This window comes from Elephantulus edwardii, unplaced genomic scaffold (genome assembly GCF_000299155.1).
Source record: "Elephantulus edwardii isolate Elephantulus edwardi_28Jun2011 unplaced genomic scaffold, EleEdw1.0 scaffold00066, whole genome shotgun sequence".
NCBI classification, from domain to species: Eukaryota; Metazoa; Chordata; class Mammalia; order Macroscelidea; family Macroscelididae; genus Elephantulus; species Elephantulus edwardii.
In genome coordinates, this window is record NW_006399816.1 from 7665865 (window position 1) to 7684081 (window position 18217).

Below are 18217 nucleotides of genomic sequence, written 5' to 3' on the forward strand. Positions count from 1 at the left end.
TTATGTCCAGTATGAAGGCCTAACATCCTGGTGTGTGAAACCTGGGAGAGGAGTGGAGGCATGTTGTGCCCCCACTCCCTTTTAGGACGAGTGTGGCACCTCTCACTTTCTCTCTCTTGAACCTGCCAGCTCGCATGGTGTCAAGACATCGAAAGGTAACATGACAAAAAATGGTCCCATTTCTCTCCTCTTCTCCTGTTTTGCATGTATGCTTGCTGACTGAATGTTTTCAGCGCTTGTGAAGAGGCTCCACAGCTGATGCTACTCTGAAGCCACGGAGTTTGATTGGGTCTCCACCTGTGGTTCTGTGATACTGTTTAGTAGTGATTTGGGGGATCCTGTAGGGACCCCAACGGGTCTGGGTTTGATATGGGTCCACCCATTGCTAAGACACACTTTTACCCCACGAGGGGCATGGCCAGAGGGACACCTGCATGGACTGAGGGTACAGACCCTCTTGTTGTCTATTTCCATCCATTTTGTGTTTATGTCCTGTTGTCAGTACTGTCCACTTTCCCTTAACTCCTCATTCTTCCAGTCCACTGCTACCTCTATTCTGGAAGAGTCCTTGCTGGGAGTTATCTGGTGCCTCTTCCCATCAAGAACTTCGCCCCTATTCTGAAGACTTTTTGCCTCTCCCTATTTTTCTGACTTATGCTTCTGCATTCTCAGACTCCTTTTCTGACTCAGAAAAGACTTTTCTCCTTCAGAAAAGCCCATTTTGTCAAAAATTTCCCAGACACTGTTCAGAACAGTCCCCAGGCATTTTGCTTCCAGACACTTTGAACTCCCTTGGGATTCAGGTTTGTCCATACTGGATTCCTGTCTGTGCATGTAGCCAATATTTCAAAAAATCCCAGGCCTGCATCAGGAGCCCACCCAAGTGCCAGGTGCTTCCAGGCTATTGATTGTGATAGGGGACACCCACGCCATGTCTTAGCCTTGCCCAGGATCTGAGACTTCCAGCTTAGCCTTGCCCAGGATCTGAGACTTCCAGCTTTCAGAGGACTCTCTGAAATCTTGGTTGCCTCACCCACAGACCTGAACACCATGGGTAGTCAAATGTCTAAACCCCCAAATGACAGCCCATTGAGCTGTCTCTTTTCAAATCTTTCAGACTTGGGCCTGGCTGAGGACTTATACACCAAGAGACTAATCTTTTACTGTAACCAAGCATTGCTGCCATACCAGCTAGATAACAATTCTCAATAGCCTGAAAACAGGACTTTTTGTTTTAATAACCTTTGAGATCTTGACAATTTCTGCCAATGGACTCAAAGATGGTCAGAAACCCCATCTAAGCTTTCTTTCAGTTTTGCTCCCGTCTCTCTCTGTAAAATGTGCTAACCTGTGCAGGTTCTTGTAGCCCACTGTAAAGTAGCTTTTAGTATTTGCTTCTATTTCTTTACTTTGATCTCTTTTCCAATTGGCCTATCTTTAAAAAGTATTGTTCTTCCACAATTTAAATATATAAGTACATGTGTATGTATATTTTTAAATCATATTAACTTTACCAAGTAAAACCAAGCCATACTGTTTTTGACCCAATTAAAAATATTACAGTTATTAAAATATAGCATTTTAGCATAGTAAACACATGTGAAGATGGGAAAAAACCAACCCCTAGTTTTACACTGCAAAACATTACATGGGTGATATGCTGGTCTCTCTCAGACACAGCCTGAAACTACAGCCAGAATGTTTAGCTAACCTCCCAATTAAAAAGAAATTTTAAACAAATCTTCTGAAACTAAAACATCACCTTCCTTTTCCAACCCTAAACCGCAGATAAAACATCACCTCTCTCATTTTTCTGACCCTACCCAGTAAATAATCCCACATACAATCCTCCCTTAGCTTCCATACCAAACATCACAGATAATGGGATCAAACTCTTCTGTCCCTTCTTTCCTTCCTCCCACCCCACCCCCACCCCATTCTAGCATATTACCCACTATCAGAACTCAGCCAACCAATTCCTAATAAAATGTAAATTCTATCTAACAACACCTTTTTTCTCTTTCTTTTACTAAAACAGGTTTAAGAATTTTATTTTCTTTTTTCCTTAAAGCATTTTCTACCTACTTTAAATTTTTCAAACTGAGTTCAGAACTAAAAATATTTTCAAATTTACCTTTTTCTTTTTGTTTTAAGTTTACTATGGTACTAGTTTAAAGCTCATACATTCTGTATATTTTAAAATTAATAAAAAATGGAACTTTAAAAATAGCTGCTAAAAGTTATATACAAATGCATCTCATTAAAATAGATGCTGCCAGTAGAAAGGACTTATCTTCTTCTGGGCACTAGTATGAGTCATTCTGTCTTGATTTTTAGTAACCTTCTTTCCCTCTGCCAACTTACTATTGCAGACAAAACAAAACAAAACAAAAAAAAAACAACAACCAAAAAACTTTAAAAACCCCAAACCACCCCAAAACCCTGTACAATTACCTACCTCTCCAGCAAAGGCCACTGTCTTAGCTACTCATTTTATTACTCAATCAGTCCCTAATATAAAACAAAACAAAACTAAACTAAACTAAAAAGGCTGAGGATGGCCCCTAAACACCCATTTGAGATCTGATAAAGTTGGTGTGTTTTTTTTTTTGTTTTTTTGTTTTGTTTTTTTTTAGACCTGATAAAGTTTCAATGCCTGAGAGGAACAGGCAGAAACTGATAAGGAGACTCATGCCTATCAGAAAGTGAATCAGCAAGCCCAAGACCTGATTGCTGCCCTACAGCTAGTGGCAGCAGTGAGTGGTCAGAAAAATACCTCCTCATTCAAGGAACTAGTTATCTCCTGGTGCATACTTCAAGTGTGGCAAAGAGGGTCACTGGGCTAACTGCTACCCTAATCTTGCCCTCAGACATTACCTTTCTCTATCTGTGGGACACAGGGCTATTGGAAGGCTGACTGCCCTTCAGCACCAAGCTGTGGTAGGGTAACCCCTCCACCAAACCCTGTTCCCTTCCCAGCTGACCTCTTAGGCCTGGCCACTGAAGACTAAAGATGCCCAGGGTCAACGACCCCCATCACCGTTGCAGAGGCCAGGGTAACACTTCAGGTAGCAGGTAAGCCAGTTTTCTTTCTGGTTGACATGGGGGCTACCTCCTCAGTGCTCCCCTCCTTTTTAGGTCTTGCTTCCCCTTCCCAGGTCTCAGCAATGGGGATTGATTTGTCTCCCTTCTAAGCCTTTTTGCCACTCAACTGCTCCTCATTACCTTCGACAAATGAGTACTCACCCATTCCTTTTTTTTTTCCCACCCATTCCTTTCTAATGATCCCTACATGCCCAACTCCATTGCTAGGTTGAGACCTCCTGTCTAAATTTGAAGCTGTGTTTCACTGAGAAATACACCTGACCAGGCTTCAGTTTTATCCCTCTTAGTGCTCCTTCCCTCTGAGCACCTTTTTACACTACCTCTATCACCACATGTTGTCAACCCCATTGTATGGGATCTTTCCACTCCATCTATAGCCTCCCACCATCAACCTGTTCTTGTTACTCTGAAAGATCCCTCCTTTTTTTCTGCTAGACCCCAATTTCCTTCCTCCACACAACACCACAAAAGTTAAAAACCCATTATTATTTGCCTACTTTCCAATAAGCTTCTTGTCCCCTAGTGTTCTCTTGCAATATGCTGACAATCTTTTATTTTGTAGCCTTTCATATCAACTTTCACGAGCTCACACTGCTCATCTTCTTAACTTCTTGGACACCAAGGGATACAGGGTATCCCCCTCCAAGGCCTAACTGTCTCTCCCCACAGTCACATATCTCGGTTTTCAATTGACCCCCACCACTTGATGTCATTGAAATTCTCCAGCCACCTAAAACTTCTGATCAAATCCTCTCTTTTCTTTTCCTTTGACACTGGAGTCCCCAGTTTTCCTTACTAGAAAAACCCCTTTATGATATGGCAAAAGCCACCCCACAAAGATCCCTAGAATCACCCCAGATAAAAAAGCTTTTCTCAAGCTCCAGCATCTATTCTTTTTTAAAAATATTATTAATTTTAATGAAAATTTACAGAGATTTTGGATTTCCATTCATTCATTGTTGCACTTTTCTCCCTGCCCACCCCTCCCCTCCAGTTCATTCTTCTCTTTGAAAAGTAAAATTCTTTCATTGTTATACAATCCCTCCCAAGTTCACTCCACTATGCAGGCTTTGTTCTAGACCAGCATCTACTCTTATAGTTTCCACCCCTCAGGTTGCCAAATACATCTAAACTTTTCCATCTATACACTGAAAAACAGGGTCTTGCAGTTGTGTTGGCTCAGCCTCTTAGACCCACCTGTACCCCCATTGCATTCCTCTCTAAGCAGCTTGATATCACCCCCAAGGGATGGCAATCCTGCTTCCTATCCCTAGCAGCAGCAGCTTTCCTCACTAAAGAGGTGCTTAAACTCACCCTGAGAAGCCCTCTGCAAGCCTTCTCTAGTTATAGACTTGCCTTCCCACAACCTGCTTTCCCACTGCTTCCTAACTATTTTCCCCCAGGCAGAGACAGGAGCTCCACCTACTTTTTCTCAAGAACCCTGATATTAGCCTCTCAATCACTGTCCCTCAACCCAGCCTCCCTACTTCCAGTAAACACCTGGGTTTATTATGACCTGCCCTGAAGTCCTTGAAGATATGAGCTCTTTACTTCCCTCTCTATCTGACCAACCCATCCCTAATCCAGACCATTCTCTATTTGTTGACAACAGCTCTTGTATGACCTCTGAAGTTAACTGTCATGCAGCCTATGCTGTAGTTTCCATAAACAGTGTGGAAAGCAGCAGCTTACTTCCTATTTCCTTAGCCCTTATCCAAGCAACACCTCATTCACCATTCTTTCTGAGCACCTTTGAGCTGATGAACCATAACCAACCTACTGAATCCCCTTTTAGCATCATACCTTCCTTACCTTTCTTTGCTTAGACAATTACTTAGGAACACACAGATCACTGCATACAGAGACCCCTGCCTGAAAATCTAGACTAGACAGCTAGAGTCGCCCCAGGAGATGCTGCCTTCATTAAACACCATCATCATCATCAAACCACATGCACCCAAACCTCTTCAACCCCACTAAAATAGACCTTACAAAGTCATCCTAACTACCCCACTTCAGTTAAGGTCCTAAGTAACCCCCATTAGTACCACCTTTCCCAGGTCAAATATGCTCCTCTCACTACTGAGCAGACTTTCTACACCTCTCAAATGGTAGGTCCCACTACTCTTCTCTTCACTCAGGTCCCAATCCCTAAGTATCTCTTCATATTGTTACTAATCGATTTCTCCACTACTCTTCACCTCACTCGGATTCCAAGCCCTAAGTAGCTCTTAATATTGTCATTAATCACTCCCTTCCTTTTTAGATTCTTACTTCACAGGATAAAATAAATGACCACTTTGAACCAGCTGCTGTGACATCCATATTCTCCTCTCACTACTGGTCCTGGGCCACCCCAATCCAGCCTCTGAGCCCCAGATCTTGGCCCTTGTTCAGCAGGAAGTAGCTAAGAAAAATACATTGCCCTTTTTTTCTTACTAAAGAGGCTGGGATATCAGGCTAGGACCAAGGTCAAAGACAGAAGGATTCAAGGAATACCAACATGTCAAAAAAGGGAGTAAATAGCCTCACACATCTGACTAAACTACCAGGAGTGGCCCTCTCTTCCCTCCCTAGAAGACTACCCACCTAGCTAAACCACAATGGAATATCCTTTCCTTCCCTTTCTAAAGACCCTTACTACAAAAACCTGCCCCAACAGAGCAAGGAGACACTTCATATGTCTGCCAGGGATGTATTCTGTGTCCATAGCTTTTCAATCTGTATGCAGAACAGATCATCCAGGATGCTGGGCCATACAAGGAGGAATGTGGCATCAGGACTGGTGGAAAATTAATCAACAACCTGACTTATACAGATGACATAACCCTGCTTGCTGAAACTGAGGAGGACCTGAATCGCTTGCTGCAGAAGGTCAAGGACTGCAGCCTTCAATACGGATTGAAGCTCAACATCAAGAAAACAAAAATTCTCACCACTGGGCCAATTGGCAGCATCAGTATGGATGGTGAAGAGATTGAGATAGTTAACAGTTTTAGTTTGCTTGGTTTCACAGTCAATACTCTTGGTACCAGCAGCCAGGAAAACAAGAGATGGATTGCATTGGGAAAGTTAGCTGTCAGGGATCTCTCCAGAGTACTGAAGAGCAATGATGTCAGGCTGGAGACTAAGGTGTGCCTAATGCAGGCTATAGTCTTCTCAATTGCGTGTTATGCATTGGAGAGTTGAACAGTGACTAGGGATGACATAAAGAGAATGAATGCCTTTGACTTGTGGTGCTGGAAAAGAGTGTTGAATATACCATGGACTGCTAGGAGAACAAACAGGTTTGTCCTGGAGAGGGTAAAGCTGGGTTGCTCCTTGGAGTCAAGAATTCTGAAGCTTCATCTGATATACTTTGGGCATGTTGCAAGGAGGGACTGGTCCTTGGAGAGGGACATCATGTAACTTGACAGCACATAACAACAATTAACCTTAAGGCTTGGTATTCCCTGGTGTGTGTCTCTTCCTGTCTCTCTCTGTGAAGACCAAAGAATCCTGCCTGGGAACCCCCTTACTAAAGCTTCTTTAGCTTCCTTTCTTTCTCTGGTCCCTTACTTGAGTCCTTGGCCTTATGTCCAGTGTGAAGACCCAACACCTCGGACTTTAAGGAGGAGGAAAAGGAGAGGGAGGAAACTGAAGGGAAAGATTTAGAGGGGAGCTGATCAAGGATGAAAGCAATATACCAGAAGGTAATGAGTTCCCTGTCATGAGAAGTGAGCAAGTAGGATTTGCAGAGAGTATAAAACTCTGAGATGAGAGGCAGGGAGGAGTTGCCTGGTAAGGTATGAAGCATCACTGGGGAGAGTCAAGCATTTAAAAAACCAGATAGGAGTGTGATTGGTGAAAGCTGGTTCAGGAGGTGCAGCAGGCCTTAGAAAACCCCAGGCTGTCAGACTCGCTCTCCTCCCCTCTTCCCTTCTAGCTTCCTTTGAGTATGAAGATTTCCAAATTAGTTGGAATCCAGAGAAGGTGAGAAATAAGGAACCTGTAAGCTGAAGGTGGGACAGGACAGGCCTGCTTCCTTCCTCCCTTCCTTTCTGTCTGGGAAAGTGAGAGGGAGGCTGGCCCAGGGGGCTTTGGAGGTGTGGAAAGGAAGACAGGCGAGGAAGGTGTGAGGTGAGGGAGGGAAAAAGATCTCTTTCCCTGCATCCATCATCATCACGGTAGTGTTTTTAGAGCTGGCTGCTTAGGGGATAGGGGGAATAGGACCTTCTAGAGAAGACTGTGGTACAATCCTGGACAAGGGCCTTCCAGTGAGAGCAGAAAAGAGGCCTGGTCTGTGTGAGGGCCTCTCCAGGACCATCCTGCTGAGGTTATTTAGCTGTGGCTTTTGTAAAATTCAGAAAAAAATATAACAAACCAGCCTAGTTCTGCCTGGGCCCTTCCCTCTTCCTCCGCATTTGCTAAACAGCCACTTGTCTTCACTCTGGGCTGGTCTCAGAGAGCAGCGCCTTTGGAACTAGTTTGCAAAACAAAGTCCTCAAGGGGCAGCCCTTTGCATGGCACCAAAGATGTTCCCTGCCTCTCCCTATGTAGAGAAAAAACAAGGGGTGGGGTCAGGCGGAGAGGTGCCACTGTCTCTTTTCTTCTCATGTACCCTCCCTGTGTAAAGCCCAAAGAAACCAGATTTCAAGGGTTTCAGTCCTTCCTGTGTCCTTCAGGCTGTTGAGTGAGGCAGAGATGGCCACTCACCTGAAAGGCTCTACTTGGCCATGATACGGAATTTCAAACTCTAACTCCCAAAAGAGAAAATGTTGCCAAACATCCAGGTGACTGCAGGGACTTGTCCCCTCTCATGGGGAAGTGCATTTCCAGGGAAGGAGGCAGGAAACAACATTACATGAGCACCTACTGTATGCAGACCAAGCTCTCAGGAAACACAGGCCACATGGGCCTCACTTCAAAGTCACCATCTGCAAGCTGGAGGGCACCCAGGATGCTGCAGGATCTTGAAACCAGTTCATTAAAAAGAACCAGGCAGCTTAGCCTGGGGAAGTGTAGATTCCCATGGGACCAGATCATACTCTTCAAAGAGAAGAGGCTGAGATCAGAAGGGGCACAGAAGGATACCAAAGGTTTATATGCACATGTGTGCAATAGCCATAGGCTCATGGGCTCTTGGAGCCTAATGGTTCTCAAAGACCATCCCGTCTGTCCTCCACCTGATATGCAATAAAGGGACATTTTCTGTGTATATGCAGGAATCATAGCTTTATGTGCCTGTGTGTGTATTTATGTACATACTCATGGAGACACAACTCCAGCTTATGCTGCATCACTCCATGTAGCGAATGTCCATAAAGAAGTTACTCTGGGGGGGTAAAAGCTTTACCCAACACCAACAAATCTACCTTCAAGCATGATATCTCAACCCGCTGGACCACCTTCTCCTGGGCACTGAGACTAGCATGTGTGGTTTGTCGGCCTGCCTGAATGGGTGCTAGGTGACTTGGTGTGTGGGTGTCTCTTCATCAGCATAGGGACTTGCATAGGCTGTACTGGAATCACAGAGGGCAGAATTGGAAGCAAATAGTGGGGTGGGCTGGAGCGGAGGGTGTGTATCGCAGGAGGAAGGATGAGCTTGATGTGGGATGAATGCTTTTATCAGTTGTGGTCACCAAGCCTTGGCATCAGCTGCTTTTGAAGATAGTCACGGCAGAGCAGGAGAGGCTGGGATGACCATACTTGGTAGACATTGACAGGAAGGCTCCTGTACATAGGGTAGGTACTCTCTACTTTTTTTTTTTTACAATCCTGCACCACTCTTGTTGCTTTAGAGCTCTTGGAATGTGTGAGATGGAAGCATTAAACATGGGGAGACTGTTCCCCAAAATATCTGATTAACCATGCTGGCCTGCATCCAAACCTCGTGCACATGGAGGTTACAGGAGACAGAGACTGAATCTGCATGCGAGGCTGTGCCAGGACAGGGCAAGGACATTTCTCCTGCAGTCTTTCCGTGCTGTAGCAAGCCTGGCCATGTGCTAGGAGAGCCCCTGAGATGGGGTTGCTGCTCACTATGTGAGTGAGGTCACTAGAGGCCTCTTTAACAAGTTCTAGTGCAGTTGGAGTGTCCAAGGACTCTAAGAGTGTCAGGCTTCATCAGTGATTCTAGGTGCTTTGTGCAGTGTTTGCTGTAAAGGGTGGAAGAACTGATGGTTCTAGCCCCAGTGGTCACGTGGCACTGGACAAACCACTTTGTTTCCTTGGCATTTGACTTCCTTATCCATAACATGAGGGCTACAACCCCTACCCGACCACCCCCACAGAGCTCTTGGGAGCTCTGAAAAGCAAATGGGATTATATGAATGGAAACCTTTGTAGGGAAACATATTGGGGAACAGAAAACCAAATACCAAGATGATACTTATGGTGGTGATTGTGGAGTGAGGCTGAGATTTCTCTGCAGACCTCTTCCCACCTCCACCACTACTGCCCTGGTATGAGCCCCCTTCATCTCTTGCCTAGACCATGGTTTTCTCTGAATTTCTGCTGTGGCCTCTTACAAGCCATTATCCACAGACAGAGTGTTCTTAAAAAGTGTGACTCAGATCACGTCACTCCATGGGTGGCCCCTTCCCCTGGGATTCCATCATGAAAGGTAAGACAGCTCCCATGGAGGGTCCTGTCAGCACCTCCAGCCTGCTTTGGTTCCCTTCTTTTGCTCACTCTGTTCCTGGAACAGGGCAACCTCATCCTTTTATGGCTGCTATTTCTGTCTGGAACGTTCTTTCCCTAGATCTGCCTGTGCCTGTCCTGGTTTCTTTCATTTAGGTCTCAAATTTCTCCCCATTAGCAGACTCTTTATGGACCATCTGTGGCTCACTGGTGGTGGTGGTGGTGTTACTTGCTGTCAAGATGGTTCCAACTCATGCAGACCTTATGGCGCATGGAAAAAATACCTCCCCATTCTGCACCATTCTTCATATTTGAGGATTCTGAGGCTCCATCTAACATACTTTGGACATGTTGTGAGGAGAGACTGGTCCTTGGAGAGGGACATCATGCTTGGGAGGGTGGAGGGACAGCGCAGGAGAGGAAGGCCCTCTATGAGGTAGATTGATTCAGTGACTGGGATAATTGGGATGGGAGTGTCAGAGACAGTGCGATTGGCACAGGACAGAGCGGAGTTTAGGGCTGTTGTACATAGGGTCGCTATGAGTCGCAAGCAACTCGACGGTACATAACAACAGCAACAATTGTGACCAATGAGTTACCTCATCTCATAGAGGGTTTCCTTCATTTCACCAACTTTTTTGCTTTTAGTTGTCCATTTAAGACAAACTTCTTGGGTCTTCTCCTTTACCTGCCTGTAGGCTAGAATGCAGAGATGAAGGTCAAGTACATGACCCATTGCCATCAAGTCAATTCTCACTCAGAACGGCTTTGTGGGGCCCAGAGGAACTGCCCCACAGGCTGATAATCCCAAGGCCATCATCTTTGTGGAAGCAAATTACCACAACTTCTCCCACAAAGCCACTGGTGGGTCCAAACCACCAACTTTTCAACTGGCATCTGAGTATTTCATCACTGCACCACTAGTTCTCCTTCTTCTACTCTTTCCAAGCAGCTATACAATGGGAAGAACCTGGACTCATTGTTACAGCAGCTCAGTTTACGCCTTTATGAAGATATCATTCCAAAAACCCTTTCTAAGCACTTTCTAACACACCCCTGTTTGGTTTTTATCTCAGTGCTTATAATTATCTGGTATCTGCTTACATTATGATGGATGGAGAGGAGATTAAAACTGTCAACAGCTTCATCTTACTTGGATCCACAATTAACAGCCTTGGAATGAGTAGTCAGGAAATAAGGAGATGCATTGCAATGGGAAAATCTGTAGTTAGGGACCTTTCCAAATTATTGAGAAGTAGTAATGTCAGTTTGAGGACGAGGGTGTGTCTGATTTAGGCCATTTTTATGCATCTGAGAGCTGAACAATGAGTAAGGATGACAGAAAAGAACTGACACTTTTGAGCTTTGTTGTTGGAGCAGAGCATTGAACATCCCATGGATGGCAAGAGAATGGATAGATATGTCTTGGAGACGGTGCAGCTGGAGTGCTCTTTGGAGGCAAGAATGATGAGGCTTCACGCACATATTTTCGACATATTGCTAGGAGGTGCTATTCCTTAGAGAGGGACATGGAGTTGGGAAGGGTAGAGGATCAGCGAAGTAGCGAAAGACCCTTAACCAGGTGGACTGATGTGATAACTGCTGCAATGGACTCTGTGTGTCAGAAAGTGTGAGGATGGCGCAGGACAGGACTAGGTTCAGATCTTTTGCTCATAGGGTCGCTGTGAGTCGTACTTGACTCGATGGCACCTAACAACAACAGTGACTACAACAACTGTAAGAATGCATGTTCCACATAAACACAGTCTTTTCTGATTTTGCTCAGTGTAGTATCCTTACAACCCAGAACAGTGCATGCTACAAGACAGATGCTTAATAATTTTCTTGCAGTGCTGAAGACAATGAAAGTATTATAATGGAGGGGTGGTAAGGGGCTAGAAAGAGACCCCTTTAAGCTTAGTTATAATATCATCTGCTCTGTTAATCAATTCTTAACACTCTCTTGTGCCCCTTTAGGAAGAAGCCAAGAAGTCCCAGATACCAGCAGAGCACTGTGTTCAAATCCAGTGATGGTGAATTTGAGGCAGGTTGGGCTCTATGGCTGCCAGTCCCTGCCTCTCCTCATTGCAGCCCACATTTCTCGTTCTTGTCTTGCACGGTGTCTGGCACATGGTAGCTCCTCATCAGCAAGGTGTGAGATAAAGGAATGAATGAATGAGTGGAGCTTCCTGAGCTGCAGCTGCAAGAACCTTCTGCCAAGTCCACAAATATTAGCACTTCACACCCAGGCCCCCAAATGGGTCTTCAAGACTCTAGAATCAAAGTGAGTCAGTTATTGGCAATTTCCCAAGTAGTGTCACCAAGAAAGTAATAAGACAGCTTGTGTATGTGCCAACTCATATATGAAAATGCCTGCCTGTCAGCTGGCTCGTGAGCACGCACATATGCATTAAGTGCATACTCCGTTAGAAGGGTGTGTCTCTGTGTGTATGTGTGTGCATGCTTGGGGGGGGGCTAAAAGCATGTTTGCATATGGTTATACAGTTATCTGGTATAATTGCAAGAAAATGCATATGTGTAGAATCTGTGTGAACTCTTGGCTGCAGAAGCAAATATGAATCTGGTTCTGAATTTCCGCTAGTACTATTTTCTTGATACACACCCAATCTTGATCCCCTTTCCTTTCTTCTCAGAAATCCATTACTAAAAGGTTCTTTCTTTCTTTTTTTTTTTTTAACCTGCCTCCAGGGGGAGGAGAGCTGGGGGATGGGGACGCTAAAATCATAAGGCCCAGATCAAAACACTCAGCAGCTAAATGAATTCGGCAGCATTTTCCCGCATGACTTGGAGGGATAATTTAGTGAGGCCGCCAGCTGGAAGGAAAGGGATTAATTCTGCACTTAGCACAGCTCCGGTGAATAATTCATTACTGGAGACCCTTGTGCCCAGCCCCTGGACAATTGGGGAAGTGTTCTGTCCACCTGCCTGTTGCCTTCCTGAGTATACCAGTCCCTGACCAGGGGCACTTACCATTCCTTTTAGTCCCCAGGACACATATGTGCTAGAGAATGGAGCAAGAGGCAGGGGGAGGTGAAGAAGGCAGTGGTTAGTGGAAGAATATAAGCACTGGGCAGCCATCTAAGGTGTGATTATTGGCCTTTCCCTCTTTTGAACAAAGAAAAGCAAAGATGTAGTGAAATAATTAGTCCAAATTACTAAAGGACCACAAACCCTTCCATTTTCAGGATTCTGAGATCAGAAGAACTAGATGGTGCCTGGTCCCACTGCTGACCTCTGTCACAGGGATCACAGCAGAAGGTCCTGGATAGAGTAGGGGCAAAAGTGAAACAAAATTCAAAAACAGGGGAAAAGGCCAGGGTTACTGGTCCAAGAGTGACTGGTGGATTCCCTGAGATTATGGCCTTTGAACCTGGAACAGAACTCATCCCCATGGCCCAACTTTCAGCCAAACAACAGACAGACCTACAAGCTAAACAATAGTACCAAGGAAGCACACACTCCTTAGGCTAACCAACCACACAAGATCCAAAGAGCACCATTTGCCCAAGATAAAGCTGTGAAGGCAGGAAGGGATAGAATAGAAGGACTAATGGAGACCAGAATTACAGAGAAGTGGAGAAAGCAGGATAGCATTGTGGGTATTACAGTTAATGCTAAAAATAAAGTATGTATGAATGGTTGAATGGAAAATCAATTGCTTGGTAGATTTTTACTCAGATAAAATAATAATGATAATAACAACAATAAAATTTAAAAAAACCCAATAGATTCTGGGCAGAGATTGTGGAGGGTTGGGCTCTAGTCTGGAAGATTTGTGACATTTTTCTTTATGGACTCTGATTTCTTTTCTCTGGGATATTTTGCATCTTCTATGTCTTGCCCTCTTGGCTTCTTCTTGTTTCTGTACCTGGTTTTGCAGTGAGGGGCCAGGGAGTGACTGACCTAAGATTTTAAGTGTCTTGGGAAGGTGATGGTAAACATCCCACAGCAGGGAACATCATAGGGAGATGCTGGAAACTCACAAGAGGCCTTGTGGGAACATCCTTGAGGGGTGGTACCTTGCTAGAGCCTCCTCATCCATCACACTTGGAGCTCCCTGTGTCCTTCATGTGTCAGGTCACAGGACGAAGTATTACCCCAGACCTATTGACTATATTTCCTGGCATAGGAAGGTGTTAGGAATGATGTGAGCTTTTGCAAACATTTTCCAAGGTCACGGTCATAAGTTGTGCCCACATCCCAGCTTCATGCTGGCCCCTAAAGGTTGGGACCACAGAGTAGAGGGGAAATTCCCATAGATATCTACCAGGTGCCCTGCAGCCAAAATGACCAGGACCCACGCTGGGCCCATGGAGCGCAAGTGTAGCTGGCTAGAAAGATGAAGGCTCGTTTTCTCAGCTCAGCATCAGTTATTTGTTCACTCAGACCAGCTCAGCTGTAGGAAACAGATTCAAAAATTGGAAAATTGGCTCCTTAGACCCTACACCCCAATCCTTGAATGTGATGCCGTCCCACTGCTCTGAATGTTGTGTTGTATGGTGGAGTTGATCTTCAGAGTGGGAGATTGTTGGGGTAATTAGTTAATTGTTCACCTAATCACATGGACCTCTTTGTAAAGCTGACCATTTTCTCTGGCAGCTGACACAAGAGGAAGCCAGAGAGGTTCAAAGTATGAGGGGGATTCACCATGCCTGCTGGTTTAAGCATAATAGGGGCTCCTGTGAGAAGGGGGTTGAGTGGTCTACATGAGCTGAGAGAGGCCCTCAGTTAACAGTCAACACGGGAATCAGGACTTCTGTTCTATCAACTGGGTTGTGCTAGTAAGTGAAGGAACTTGGAACTAAGATTGTCTCCCAGACCCTCCAGAAAGTAACCCAGCTCTGCCGATCACGTGGTTCAGCCTTCTGAGACCCTCCGCTAAGAACCTACCTGTGCTGTGTTGGATTCTGATCCACAGAACTGTGATCTCATAAAGAGGTGGTTTTTAAGCTGATGTGTCTGTGTTAATTTGTTACTTGGCATTAGAAAACTAATATCCCAGTTCACCCTTGAGAACCATTGATCCTAGTGAGCCAGACTTGGTTTGGGGCTGAGTTAGAGTTGACCGACCACCCAGTCTGCGTGTCCTTTGTACTCAACTCTTCTTCTCTAATCTCTTAGCTTTCTCTCTGGTTTCCTGGTGACATCTGCTTAACAAAGGCTTGATTGTCCAAACCCACCTAAGCTGCTCTACTGGTGACCTGTTCCTGCAATGGTCAAGGTGACTCCACGGAGCAGTTCTACTCTATCACATGGGGTCACTTATGAGTTGGAACTGATTTGGTGCACCCCAAAATAAAAACAGATCCAGAACAGAAACAATAAAGCTTCAAGCTTTTCTCTAGTTTCTGGCAGCCTCAGTTTATTCTTCCATTTGGTGACTCAGTGGGTAAGAAACTGTGCTGTCGACTCAAAGGCAGGTAGTTTGAACCCACCATCTGTTTAGAGCAAGAAAATGGGCAGTCTTCTCTCATGTGACATACAGCCTCTGAAAACCCTCCAATGGGTTTACTATCACAGGACAGTAACAATAGCAACATCTTTCCATCTTTAACAATAGTCACACTACTAGAGCCGTTGGCCCCAGCCCCTGACTCAGGGCAACTCTCAGAAAGGAGATTGGAACCACGATGAAGGGAGCATGGAGCCAGCACATCATCCAGGAGCTGGCCTTCCCTGGTCTACACACAGCCTTACCTCGGAGGAATGCAGCTGGAAGGAGAGATCCACCGTGGGGGCCTCGCCATTTATGGTCTTCAGGTTGGTATTCTGGAAAGAGGAGGCCAGTCAGGAGGGGAAGTCATGGCTGCTGGCTGGGGTAGCTTCTGTCTCTGCTCGTATTCTGATTCCCCAGCAAGGTGACAGCTTGGGACTGTGTCCGTGAGAGCGGAAGGCAGGTGGGAGCAGGTCACTGCCTCTGTCCACCCCAGAACTTCGAACCAGTTCATTCCAGTTCAACCCCCTGCTGAGAAATTGCATTTCTATCCCAAACATACGGAATCAGAGTCTATACTTTTAACAAGATCCCCCGGTGACCGTTAGGCTTTCCTAAGAGTCTATAAGAATTTTATAGGGGCTTTATAAGACTTTTACAGGAGACGGGGGCAGGGAGAGGGAGCCATCCCCTTGCAGTGTTTGTGTTATAATAGTGCACTGCCTTAAGGTGAGCTCTGGCAGTCTGGAGGGAATTGAACCGCTAACCCTCAGGTTAGCAAACATTCAAACCTCTTTGGTGGTGTGACTCCACCATCAGCGGCTCTAAGGGGGAAAGGCGAACAATCTCCACCTGTGTGGTTTACAGTCTCTGAGAACCTGCTGGAGGGTCAGCTCTGAGTCAGTTTAGACTTGATGGCTACGTGTTGAGTCTGTAAGAATTTGTAGTGTAAGTTTATGTGAGTAAACTGACTCTATGGCATCAAACAAGAATCATTTGGGTGTTTTGTTACAATGTAGATTTGGATTCATATATCTGAGGTGGGAAGCAAAATCTATCAAGGGGTAGAGCCAGTTGAAAGGTCTGGTTTAACCTCACCTCCTCACACTTGTCCTTCTCTGCTCGTTGGAAAGCTGACCAGCCAAACCCTCTGAATGACCCCCAGAGAGCAAGGCCTGTCCAACCACATCCTGGCAGAAGGGGAAAGCTCCTGTCTACCAAGATCAATTGTGTCAGCTCAGCATAGATAGAAATATTTTAAGAAAAAAGAGTGTATAGAAAAATAATGATAATAATTACCTGAATTCTTTTGAGAGCATATTCTATTCTAAGACTATGCTTGGTTTTTCTCTAAGGGTTTTGTATGTATTTCCTCACAAAATCTCAAAGGATAGCTATGAGGAAGTTATAATTACATACACATCACATAGACAAGGAAACTGAGGCATCTAGATTGTAAGTCTTTTTCTAGGATCCTATCAGCTGATAATTGGTGAATCCAGACTTTAGTCCCAAATGACCTAAATTCTTAATTATCTCCGTATACAAAGAGATCCTATACTGGGCCCTTTACATTTCATTAAATAATTTGTTTCTCCGAAGAAATTGTTGTTTTCACTTTAAAGATGAGGACTCTAAGGTTTAGAGAGCTTAAGAGACTTGCCCCCAGTTCTACAATGAGGAAGAAGTCAAGGTGAGATGTGAACCCAGGTCTGGCTGGTGAAGCCTGAGCTCTTGTCACCATCCCACAGGCCTTACCCTTATTCTCCTCAAGTTTCTAGGGGGCAGTTCTTCTGGTGGATTCATTACAGATCCCCAAGCCAAGGATGAAGTTGAGTGACCCTTCCTGAAAGCCCCTGACATCTGACAGTTGTCAGCTTTCCTGGGTGCTCTAGTGAAGCCTGTTGGAGAAGGGTCATTCTCCTGTGGAGCTGAGATAGAGCAGGCAAAGTGAGGACCATGCAGAAGGGACAGGGGACTCACCAGGATGGGGAGCCGCTCCAAGCGCAGCCCGCTCAGGCCCTTCCCAGACAACATCTTGCGGTACAAACGGCTTTTGAGTGGCAACACAGAGAAGCCCAGAGGCTGGTTGAAGGTCCATGGCTCACTGCCTTTCACTATGGGTGGGGATGGGTTGATGGTTCACCTCTAGTCTCCTGTCAAAGCCTCCACACCCAGCTTCTCAGATCCCAGCTCCTGTGCTCCCACCTAAGTCCAGCTTTTGGTATCAGGCATACAAGTTTCCCATCTTCCATGCCTCACCCACTCTCATGCCTCCTGGCCTTTCCCTGCACAAGCATTCTCCTTCTTTCCACTTTTCAGGACTTCCTGAGTTCAATGCCAACCCTAAACAGAATCTATGTCTCCAGTTATCAGTATGGTGCTCCTTCTCCTCTTGCTTTTATGGCCCCAATCCCATGGTACGGAGCTTGTGTAGAATGCTGCTGGGTCAGCAAATCTCTGACTTGGCTATGGGCTCTGAATGGCCCATCCATCTTCTACCTCATTGATATGTGGGTAGGGGCTGCAGTATCAGAATGAAAACCAAAAAAAGTACAGACCTACTATGGGAACAGGACTCATGCATCCTAACCTGTGCTCCAGAGGGAAAAGCCAACACTTCCTGCCACCTGTCCATATGCATTCAGAATCTGGGACACTTAACCCACCAAAGTGGAGGCTCGGGCAGGGAGAGTCCAACATCCTTCCACCTGGGTCTCCTGACATCAGGTGTGGTCTGAGGGTGCACTTACGTGATGAGGCATAGTACTCCAGGACCAGTGCTGTGTCTTCTGAGAAGTCGGTGGCTCCATCACAGCCTTGGAAGAGGAAGGACTGATTCCATACAGGCAGTTCTGGGGACCTTGCAGGCTCAGTCAGCTGGAAGGAGAGGATGGGAGCAGGTGATGATGTCACTGCATCTCTCAAATCAAGGAAATGTCCAGAGACTTTGTTATGTTTGTATCACACTATCTCAGTTACAAAACCAACATAGATGTATTACCTAGTTAGTTCATCTTGGGAAATACAAAAAAG

The 18217-nt window shown here is 45.5% G+C and overlaps 1 protein-coding gene across 1 annotated transcript in view; it reads right to left on the reverse strand.

Moving 5' to 3' along the window:
• CCDC33 (coiled-coil domain containing 33) overlaps positions 1 to 18217 on the reverse strand; it is a 171195-nt gene that overhangs the window by 74600 nt on the left and 78378 nt on the right. The window contains exons 8-10 of the mRNA XM_006888390.1: positions 17935 to 18061; positions 17165 to 17298; positions 15445 to 15516 (exon numbers count right to left, since the gene is read on the reverse strand). Of these exons, the coding sequence (XP_006888452.1) occupies positions 15445 to 15516; positions 17165 to 17298; positions 17935 to 18061 (333 nt within the window). The remainder of the gene's footprint in view (positions 1 to 15444; positions 15517 to 17164; positions 17299 to 17934; positions 18062 to 18217) is intronic.